The sequence below is a fragment of the Cervus elaphus genome, chromosome 17, assembly GCF_910594005.1.
Source record: "Cervus elaphus chromosome 17, mCerEla1.1, whole genome shotgun sequence".
In the NCBI taxonomy this organism is placed as follows: domain Eukaryota; kingdom Metazoa; phylum Chordata; class Mammalia; order Artiodactyla; family Cervidae; genus Cervus; species Cervus elaphus.
In genome coordinates this window covers 46,460,985-46,473,172 of record NC_057831.1, presented here as the reverse complement: position 1 = coordinate 46,473,172, position 12,188 = coordinate 46,460,985, and the positions used below count along the sequence as shown (strand labels likewise).

Here is a 12,188-nt window from a genome sequence, read left to right as displayed (position 1 = left end):
CCATCATATCATAAACAACAAGAAAATTGTAAGCAACTTACTTATTAACACAGCAGATTTAATCATTCTCAATTTAGATCATATTCATTTTCCTTATAAATATCATTTTAAAAACCTGTACCTTTACATTCTAATATTTAAACTATTTAAAAATTAAAGTTACTGAAGTCATAAATGAAAAGTAAAAAGTCATCACTGGTTGGGGGAATAAATTGAGGAATATTTGTAATAAGAAGTATAGAATCATTTCACTAGCAATGAAGAAAGTCTGCAGGGTGCCAAAAGGCTCAGGTGAAATAAGGAAATAAAACTGCTCTGCTTTGGACTTCCAATCCAAGTAGGCCAGTAGTTAAGATTTCTTATCAACCAAGTGGGATACATTTATGACACAAAGTGTAATAATAATAATAAAACTGTTAATAACAATGACAATTAAAAAAATAAGCATGTATTATGTGCTGAGTACTGTGCCAAGAACTTTTCAAACTCAAAAAATTCTATAACATATGTAAAATTGCCATTTTATAAATGAGGAAACTAAGGCAGTTGTAACTTGCCCAAGATGACATAATTAGTAAGAAGTAAGGTAGGGATTCAATCCCAATTATCTATGATTCCAATGACTGAACTCTGAACCTTTTTTTAGGAAGATTTCAGGTTACAGAACTCCTATGAGGTTTCCACAAAACTTTAGAGAGTAAAGAACTCTAACTTTCCCTACAGAAAATGCCTGCATTCATCGTCTATGTGGGTAACCTTCTGTGTGTAAGCCCTTGTCACATCTTTAATATGACACTTATTAAAGTGCCTGAAGGCAAACTGTGTCTTCTCTCTTTATCCCCAAACCTAGCATGGTGCTTGGCAAAAGTAGATGCTTGATAAATGTTTATGTAATAGATGAATGAATGCATGGATGGGTGCAAGAATGAGTAGCAATACTAACAGTATACAAAATTTAAGAGAGACAATGAGATGTAGTAAAAACGAAACTATAAAACAGAATTTTATGCAAAGTTCAATATGAGTCCAGAGGTGGAAGGGATTCTACCTGAGTGGGTGAGGATGTCAGGGAAGTTCACACAGGTCTGAAAGGAATGAGGAGGCATGTGTCAGGTGAAGAGAGCCTTAGTATAAGCTCTGGTAACAGAATTACAGAATATAGAAAATACAGTAAAAGGCTTAAGATAACCATGACATGAAAACTAACATAGTTTTACCTACCTACTACAGATGTAAAGTCACAGAAAGGAAACAAAATAATGAATTACTGTAGGTATGTGTACATCTGGAATGTGTAATACATTTTCTTATACATTCTTACAAATAGCTCTTATACCTATAGTTACACTACAAAAAGCTTTGTGACTTAGGTAAGTAATTGCTACTGCCCCTTTGAATGGACTCATCTAATTTCTATCACCATATAAAAGGGGCTTGATGAAGACTATGCCAGTTTTTCTTTACCCTCCATTTAAAAAGGCACCAGCAGGCTGACCTAAAAGTTGAACTTCTACATTCATAAGTTTTCTTCTGTAGTAACATGTTCACTATTTTGAAAAACTTTTCTTGATTAAGTATGATGTTATCTCAACAATCCTACCAGAATTTGAGGTTATCTCTGATAACCTTCAGGCTTCCCGGGTGGTTCAGTGATAAAGAATCTGCCTGCAATGCAGGAGATGCAGGTTTGATCCCTGGATCTGGAAGGTCCCCTGGAGGAGGAAATGGCAACCCACTCCAGTATTCTTACCTGGGAAAGCCCATGGGCAGAGGAGCCTGGTAGGTTACAGGCCATGGGGTCACAAAAGAGTTTGACATGACTTAGTGACTAAATAACTGAAAACATTTATTTCACTAAAAGAAAAAAGTGGCCATAACATTTACAGTCAAAATACTGAGCAGCCTGTTTATTTCACATTGTTATTATATAAAGAAATTTTCCAAAGGACAACATAAGAAAAGTTGTATAAGTCACAGGGTTAACATAAACAACTTAAAAAACCCTAATCCCACCTTAATGTTCTACTATCCTGTTTTAACTTAGAAACTTGTCTTATTTAAAAGCAAGAACTCAATTTTAATTCTTTTCTTCTTTCCAGCATCTAGTTGCACCATGAACATAAGAAATACTTAACATGCACTTACTGATTTGACTCTTAACTGCATTAATTTCATCATTATAGTATGTGCACAGTAAAATCAGAAATACTGATCCTCAGAATACATTTAAGGAGATATGAAAACTTTCAACTTGATCCAAAATACAAACTTCTAAGCAAAAAAAGCTGTGTACTTAAATAAGATATATGCAGGCAAATTGATTAGAAATATGCATATAATAATAGACATTATTAAAGTCTTTTTTGATACAGAAACCATCTAAGTTTGAATGGAACACGAGCAATCTTGTAAGGGTCAAATTTCAGCGAAATTTCTACAAATTTTAACATTTAAATCTTCAGTGATTACTAGGTTAACTAATGGAATTTTTAAATATAATTTAGAAAAGTAGTGACAATTAATTCCAGACATCTAAGGGATAAACTAGCATCTTATACTTTGATATCAGGTCTATCCAGGTTCAAACACTACCTGGGGCAAAGTATTTAACTTCTTTCTGACTTGGTTTCTTCAATCTATAAAATGGGAATAATAGTACACACTTAATTTTAACCTGAAGCTTAAATGAGATAATACAAAGCATCTCTGTGTAATATACATTCAAAAATAATTACTATCATTTACCTTTTATTTATTAAACTTTTTTTAAGATTTAACATTGTCACTAATATCAAGTGGTTATTGCTGTTATTAAAAGAACAATTAAGAGGTATCTGTATATTAATCTATTCAAATAGGTTTTCTCATATCAAATGAGTAAGTTTTGTTAACTTTTACCACAGGGTCAGGGGTTGGTCCTTTGACGTTATCTAAAAAAGATATAGTTGACCCATCTTCTAATTCTCAAAATTAGTTTCCCTAGAAATAATTTTTTTTAAAGACCTGATTATTCAAGCAAGAAAAACTGATTAAAACTTACAAATTCACACAAGTATCAAAGAATGGATATATTTATATTTTCTTCGAGTCCTTAGCCACAGAAGTAACTTAATTGAAAAGTAACCTGTATTCTCCACAAGTAGAAAAAAAAAACAAAACACATGGATAATAAAGACCCACCTGGGAAGCGTTGTTCCTTTGACATTGTTGTCTCTAAAATTCTTCTCATATTGGGGAAGTTCAACAAATTCTATCAACCATTGAAGTGTGTCCTCAAGGGTCCAATTATGAACTACAAAAGGTAAAAAGCAGAAGAATATTTTAAACACATGTGCTTTCAGAATTTATAAAAATTATATAAATGTATATACATACATATATAACACTACTGTAACTTCAGAGGAAATAACGATGTTAGATTGAATTTTCAATTCAATCACTAGTAAGTACTAAAATAATGTTTGGCATTGTATGAGAAGCTCAAAGCAATGGAGACATACCTCCTACCCTTAAGGGCTTACAATCTAGAATCGAGAGGACACTTAAAGGAAGAGAGAACAAAACATTAGCATGTTTAATTCTAAAATAAGCATCTATGCAAATTTGAACAGGATGAAATAATCTACTATTTCCCTGGCTATAAAAAAACTTACCAGATATATATTTATTCATTCCTCCTTTCATTTAACCATCCATCCACATAACATTATAAACCTTCTCAGTATCAGATTCCATTCTAGGCAGTGGGAATATAGCAGTAAAGAAGATGGATAAATGCCTTGCCTTCATAAAACAAATTCTTTTGGGAGTGGGGAGGGGCAATTAATAAAAGGAGGAAGAAAAGAGGCAGAGTTTCAGATAATGATCAGCTATTACAAAAGAAACGAAAGATGTCAGGGTAAGTTTCTCTGAGGAGCTGTTACCTGACTTAAGACCCCAAAATTGCAAGAAGCCAACACTGTGATGATCTTGCAGAAAAAAACAGTCCAAAAAGACTTAAAAGCTGGTGTAAAAACCTTACAGAATGAACCAGCTGTGTATGAGGGACAGAAAGTAGTCAGAAGGGCCAGGTCAAAAAAGATTTTCAAGAATTCTGGATATCTTTCAATAAGAAGAAGGAGAAGTAAATAATCTATGCTTTTAAAATAGCACTCTCCACTGTGGAGAATGAATTGTGGGAGACAAGATGGAAAACAAAGAAAAATAAGACCAGTCCTTATCCAAGCAAAAGGAATTATTGTCTTGGACCAAGGTTCTAGTGGAGGATATAGTGACACGTGGCCAGATTCAGACATATTCTGGGGAAAATGCTTTCAGATGTTCTGATGAAATGGTCGGAAGCTGGTAGGCAGAAGCAAGCCTAAAGCAGCACAGAGAGTGCTTCCACTAATTAAGATAGAAAGAGTGAGGAGGACTAGACTTGGGAGGCGAGTAGGGGCAGGTGATGGAGATCGAAAGTTCTATTTTTAGACATTATAACATGTCTAAACATTTGAAGTATGTATCAGATATTTAAGCGCAGATAGACAAGAGCAGTCAGATATACAACTCTTGAGCTTAAGGAAAAGTGAGGTTAGGAATAGAGACATAAATTAGGAGTCATGAGCATACAGATGGTCTTTAGACTGAATGAGATCACCCAAAAGAGCTGAAGATAGCTATTACTGGATTCTAGGAGACTGGCTCCAAATCATGAAGAAAAGGACAGCTAACATCTCTTCTCCTAGACACTTACTTTGAATTAAGCCCTTTATATGCATTTTTCCCTTTAAGCCTTAAAAAGAAAGAAACAAACAAAAACTTACGAGGCACTAACATGTACATCTCCATTTTGGAGAGGAGAGACTGAGAAGTTAATGGGACCAAGACAGTCAGTAGCAGAACTGGATCTCAACCCAGGCCAACTGACCTCAGGACCTGATTCAATGCTACTGTGAGAGGAATAATATTAAATAACAGTAGAGATACACACAAGCAGTTAAATACTGGAAGCAGCTAAAGACATTTCTACTTCAAAAAGAACAAAGACAAGTTTATCCAAAGGAAAGGATGTGAATGTACTGGAAAAAAGAAGAGCTCCATATTCGTCTTCATATATAATTTGAAGATGTGGGAAAACAAAATGCTTACAGATCACAGAAAAGGCCGAAGGAGAAGGAAGAAAACAAGTAAGCAATAAAAGCAGATCTGGGAATCCATCTGTGATAAACCTGAGATGAGATCTTCCTGAGTATGAATTTACTTTTGCAAGCAAAGCTGGATGTTCACAATCTGCCTTTTTCATTAAGTGTTCTTTAGAAGAAAAGTTTAAATAAATCAGAAACATTAACAAAAATTAACTTTTAGATAAAATACATTTGATAATTTTATACTGAGACAGAGCTTTGACAATTTTTTTTTAATTTATTTATTTTTTCAGTGGGTTTTGTCATACATTGACATGAATCAGCAATAGATTTACATGTATTCCCCATCCCGATCCCCCATCCCGATCCCCCCTCCCACCTCCCTCTCCACCCGATTCCTCTGGGTGATCTCTCCTTGTGTTCCTGCCGTTAAGACTGGGCATGTGCCTGAGGCTGATGTATCCATTTAGCCAAATAATTTAGAATAAATATCAGCCAAAGGTTCAGGCCCTGAGTGCTTTCTACCGAATTTAATACATGCAAAGTAGCTTTTTATTTTAAAGTGTCTTCCTATTCAAGACGAACTGCACCGAGAACTGCCTGGTCGGAGGCTCTGCCAAGAAACCCCAGCACAGCTGCGCCTCACACACCCACACGAAAACTCCAGCCAAGACAACAGGAGGAGATGCTGTCAAGTCCATGGCTGTTCATCTGATCAACAGCAAAAGCCTAAGCAAAAGCAAAAACACTCCACTGCATCAAAATATTCTCTCAATTATCAATGAAGCAAGACAGAAAAGAAGAAAAATCAAATGAAGAAGACGACATGCTTAAAGTACCCAAATTCTAGTATTATCCCATCTAATAAGTAGAGAATTGCACTGGTGCTAAAGTAATTTTCTTTACAATGAATCTGTAAAACTACAAAATTCCAACACAGAGCACACAGTTTGCTTTGGTGTGTGGGGAAGGGAGTTCATTTCATCGTCTTCTTTTTCTTGTGCTATTTGGTTTCTTTGGGAATGCCTGGTAAGTACCTTCTCAGGACCAGGACCTGTACTGTATATTAGCTTTCTCTGCTCCAAATGCAGTAACTGTCTTTCGATTCTTGGGGCAGAGAATACTATGCCCTTCCTCGGGGTCTTTGCACACATGGTGTTTCCTCTTTCCTTCTCTCCACCCCTCTGACTCACCTTTATCTATTTACTTTATTGAGCCTTCATACTGCAGTTAAAACTTTAATTCCTTGGGGAACCTTCTCACACACTGCTATATGGTCATATATCACACTGTACTTTTAGGCATAGCATTTAACATAGCATGTATGATTATCTGTTTCTATGATCATTGTTTCAACATCTGTTTATGCCTCTAAAGCATAAGTTTCTTGCTCACTCTTCTATCCCTAGCACTTGGTACACAAAAGGTACTCGACAAATTACCTACTGGATTCTCTTGAATAAATGAAGCAGAATGTGTTTGTAATTGACAACTGTTATGAAAATCTATTTTCACATTTTAGAAATGAGATTCAAACAGAAAGAGGAACTTTTCTGTGTAAGAAATTTTTGTTCGCAAAAGAGTTATTAAGAATTATCTGGAAATCAACTATACTTCAATTTTTAAAAAGTAAATTTTAAAAAATTATCCAGTTCTTTATTATCCAAATCTCACTGCCTCTTTCATATGCGCTGTTGCTAAACAGCATTTCCACCAGAGGGCAGACAGAGAAGGATAATGTATTTCTTTAAAAACATGGATTTTTTTAAAAAAAATCTATCTGCAAAGCTATGGAAATGTCAGTTTCTACACTGTTAAATTCTATTGTTTCTGTTAGAAACTGCGACCAGTGCTACAGGTTGTTGTCTTTCAGTGATCTGGGACAATTTATTCCAATATCAACAGAAAGAACTCTGGAATTAAAACAGACCTGATTCCAGTCCCAGCGATTCAATTTCTCAGCACAAAAAATAATGAAACTGAGCCAGACCATCTTTAAAATTCATTCAAATTCTTTCTTTTTGATTTCAAATGAACAAAAGATGATGTTTAAAATACTGCGAAACTGTTAACCTAGAACAGTAGATTATAGAATAATGAGAGGGGGAAAAGTAACTCCAAGAACTTTCGGGACAGCAACAAAACTGTTCCTAACACGTATTGAGAGTTTATTAAACACTGGAAGATTTGCAAAGCTTATTTCCAAAAACCACTGCAACAACTCTCTGAAGTAGGTACTTTCATCATCATACTGAACCTGTTAGTTTATGAAGGTGAAGTTCTTAATTAGCTAAAACAGATTACTAAATGCTCAAACCAGGTTTCAGAACAAGTCCATGTCTAGAATTGTTTACCACTGTACAGTAATGTTACCTCTTTAGAATTAGGTTAATGGCCCTCATAATCAAATTAGGCACTTCAAGTAGATAGTTTATGCTCCACATTTGCAACCATATATGTAGCTTTCTAAATCCGTCACATTCCCACACGTCATCCCTCCAACCTGGAATGGCGTGCCTGTCTTCTTCCTTCTTTGTCAGGCTGCTCTTCCCGAGCCTTCGAGACCCAGATCGGGAACTCATTCCTCCATGAAGTTTTCCCTGTCTATCCATTTCTGGATTACAGTTGCTCTTCCTCACGCCCCTGACCACATGTACATATATCTGCCATAGGATTTATACACGTGCTCTAATGAAATTGTCCGTGCTTGTGTTACCCTCTGGCTGATGAGTTCCTCAAGGGCAGGAACTTGTTCTGCCTAACACAGTGATTATTAACACCATAATGCCACACTCCTTTGATTAGGATTTTACATATTAATATACACTATATTTAACATCTCCCAACCACATCTGTGAGACAGTTGTTTCTCCACAGTCTATACAGAGAACCTTGGCCAAGAGAAGCCATGTAACTGCAATGTAGTCACAGAGCTAGAATTTGAACTCTAATCTTCTGACCCCAAGTTCACTGCCAATATAGGTGGCTCCTGATTTAAAAGAAGTGCTCACTATTTAACTTAAAAACTCAAAACACATTTTCTCTTAGAAACAAAGCTTCCGGACATACAGCATTAATAGTAACTCAAGAGTTAAACATTACATATGGGCAATCTGCCACGGGTAATTGTGTTAATGGACTCAGGATTCCACTAGAGACGTCAAGTAAGCACCATGGCCTACTGAAGGCCCGGCAACAGTAACACAATACAGCCCCATGGAGCTGTGCCAGTTCTTCATCATGGCACAGGCTTCTAGGACTTGAAAAGGGGGCTCTACCAGCCTGAAGGGTAAGATTTCAAAGAGATTTCAGGAGATTCAGAACTGCAGCAGGGCTCTGGACCAAAGGAAGTAGTGTGAGGCAGGGGAGAATGTGGACAGGATGGTGACTAGAAGCAAATTTCCAGGAGATAAGAGGGTGTGGGGGGTGCACATTTATGGATTTTTCACAGGAACACAGGCAAGATGAGGATTCTCCGTTCCATTTTCTTCCTTTGCTGCTAGCTAAAGAGCTATTTCTCTAATAAGGGATGAGATTCCTGGTTCTGTAGCAAAACAGCTTCCTTTTCTTCCCCTTATCCTAACTGCTATTGTCAATCCTACCTCCAGACAATTATTTTGGACCAGCACTTTAAAGAGAAAAATTATAACTGTGCTTAAGTGGAGAAAGCTTTGAGACCGCAGCAGGAGCTGTAGTAATGAGGAGAATGAAGAGATAGGAAAGGCTAGAAACACCCAGCAGCAGAGTAAAGAAAGGAACATTCCTGTGCCCATTCAGCAAAAGCAGGCTTCCAAAAATGATGCGTGAGCCATGCATAGGTACATCCTCAATTGAACAAATGAGGTTATACGCAGAAGAAACACCAACTGAAAGCGATGTCTCCCTCCCCTGAATTTCTATAGTACTTACTATTCCTACCAAATGGCGTATCATATGTGCTGCCTTATTTTGTAACTATTTGCTTAATTACATCTTATGTTCCTACCATACTGTAAGTTTCCAGCAGCTCAGCATAAAGTTGCCATTTAAGTATTAGCTGAATAAATAACTGACTTTTTTCTTCCTTAAAAGAACCTGTTTTGTTTTTAACTGTGTCCACTTGATAACCCATAGTTGTATGAAAGACATATGATACTGTTTTCACAACAACAGATTTCAAAGTAACACTGGAGAATCCCTGACTCCGAAAGATCATAGGAACTTATAACATGATGGAAGTTAGAAGGTGCCAGTTGATAGCCATGTATTTGACATTAGGATGAGGTAAGAATTTGTGTGCTTCCAGTCCATTCCTGCCTCAAGCAAATGTGATAGAAACAAAAACTGTGAAAGAGAAACTTCAGAAGATTAAAACACATGTATTTACTTGCTCACATCATCTATAAAATGCAATCTTATAAAACTAACGCACCCAGTGCACTTAGCCATATACTTAATACGTATTAAGTTACAGGCCTAAAAATACAAAATAGCTTTGTGAAGTACCACCATATAGGTTTTCATCTGTTATATTTAATATAAGTACAAGCCGTCCTAAAAGCCTTCAAATATGATTTGTGAAATCACCTAAATTCTGGGGGGGGGGGGGGGGGGTACTAATTACAAAGCATTAGTGTGCATGTAGAGACATGTTAATACAGCAGCACCTAACATTTTATAAGCACTTGGCAAGTTCCAGCAACTGGGCTAAATGCTTTACGTGAACTATCTCATGAAATCCTATGAAGTAGGTTTTAGGGATAATATTATAATCTTGGTTTACAGATCAGGAAGCTGAGGCTCAGAGAGTATGAGTAACTTGTCTAAATTCACACACCAAGTAAGCAGTGGAGATAGGATTCAAAACAGGATCTGTTGATTTCAAAGCCCCAGCTCTTCACCATTACACTCCTCATCCTCCTCGCCTCTGCATTAATGAGAATATTTCAAAATACAGCCAAATTGACAATCAGCTGTGTCACACCTTGGATATAAAATATTTATATCTACACCATGTATATAATACATATAATACATCATTTACATTTACTCTGCATTTCATTTCTTAATATCTCTCTTACTACTTTTTAAAAAGTGCTACATTCTAAATTTATGGTACCATATCTAACGTTCTTAATATTAAGAAAGCAACTGGCATAACAGTTTCTTTTGGCAAACTACGTATTTTAGAAAAATCAATTCCTAATATCTTAATACAGTACTGTACAGCTAAATACTTTACCATTACTACACACTTACTACTTTCTAATAAAGTATGAAAACTTCTTTATAAGTATCAAAAGGTATGGTAGGAGGGTCAGGAAGGAGAAAGTAAAAATATTGTTAACGAAAGTAACTATCGTTAAAGCTGGCTATATGAAATGGTTAGTGAAAGAAGTTCTATATTTTGAAGCTACTCAGATTCACAACCTAAAAACAATCTGTCATTTGAAAAATATCTCAATTATTGCCATATTTATGTGAAGTGCTAATTTCTAAAATATAGGTGCAAGCAGTATTCACAACTTTTCCAAAGTCTACTTCAACTAAGAATTTCCAGTTACAAAAGACTCAGAAGTTCTTACAGTGACAGTCATAACTTATCATGGGAAAATGCAACTGACTGAAGGTTCAACATAGCAAGACTTTGGTGAAAAGCAACTTTAACTAAATGTAATATAAACATAAAAAAATAACTTTTTAAAATTAAAAAAAATGAAAAAGTTTAAAGCCTTCCACACTCCATCTTAACTCAGGCAGTTTATAGACTCTGTGGTATCCAGAGCTCAGAGTGAGACTTCAGCCGATCAGCTGCTCAGCACCATCAAGAGAAGCTTATCTTTAGAACAGAGCCAGCATGTGAGTGCCTCGGATACATGGTGGTCAGCGGGGCATGTCTCTGTAACATGGACTAAATTCCTGCACTATGCTATATTTGGACACCTAAGAGCCACACCCTGAGCTTGGGAAGCCTAAATATCAGTAGCTGTATCAAAGAGAAATAACTACACACTTTCTTTCCAGGAGCTCCTTACCTTTCATCATGCAAGAATTACATGTAATTTTTAGGCACCCTAGATAAATACTGGTAAATGTCTCAATGTTCAGAGTTCAGAAATTACAAGGGCACAGTCCTCTTCCCAACAGTGGTACCGTGGACACTAACCGAAGACTTTAATACTTTTCCTGTTGTCAACTGCATTCTTATCATTTAAACAGAGTATGCCATCAACATCTATTTTCATGAAGATAATGGAAGATAACAAAGGCATATCTAAAAACAGAAACTGGAGACAACACTGAATCTCAAAATTGTATGACTGTTCTGAAGATTAACAAAACATATGAGGAAATAACTCTTAGGAATGGTAGAAGTTCTCCACAAATGTAAATTATTATCATAGTATAATAAATACTATTACTTATAATAAGTTCAAGGAATCTACTTACTTTATATATCAGTCAATAAAATCAGTGGACTCAATGGCTATAAAGGAACTAACTGTTTAATCAAGTTTTCCTAAATATCTCATTATGGCATCATTGAGGACATCACCTTAGGGACTGAGTGGATGAATTTCTAGTTATGTATCTTCCATTTTACACTCAGCCCTTGACCTTTTTCTTTAAACCCCAAACTGAGACTATAAAGAGCAATTCACATCAAATGAAAACAAGTTATTTAAGGGCACACAATATCTCTCATTCATTTCTATATTCACAACACGTTATACAATGCCAAAAATATAACACACACTAAACAAATGTGGAAAGGCAAATGTTTCTTAGGAACTCAATTAATACTTGCTGGATAAGGGAGTGAATAATAAAATGATTTATTAACCAAAGCTGCCAGGAAAATGTGACCTTTGCATTCACTCTTAGAGAGGCATTTCTAGATAAAGTCATAAACTTTTCAAAAGTATGGTTAAACTTCATATAAAAGAGAGGATGATACTTTTCAAATACGTTTAACAAAAACAATTCTAAAATTACAGCTTTACAAATGTTTGCTTTTTTTCCTGCTAAGAGTTCAAAACGCTCAAATTTTTTTTTTCTCTTGGAATTTGCACGTTTCTTCAA

General features: G+C 35.7%; 1 protein-coding gene across 2 annotated transcripts in view; it reads right to left on the bottom strand.

Moving 5' to 3' along the window:
• Positions 1–12,188, bottom strand: part of STIM2 (stromal interaction molecule 2) — a 166,606-nt gene that overhangs the window by 27,176 nt on the left and 127,242 nt on the right. For both annotated transcript variants that reach the window (XM_043870921.1, XM_043870922.1), the window contains exon 4: positions 3,181–3,292. In XM_043870921.1, coding sequence (XP_043726856.1) covers positions 3,181–3,292 — 112 coding nt within the window. The remainder of the gene's footprint in view (positions 1–3,180; positions 3,293–12,188) is intronic.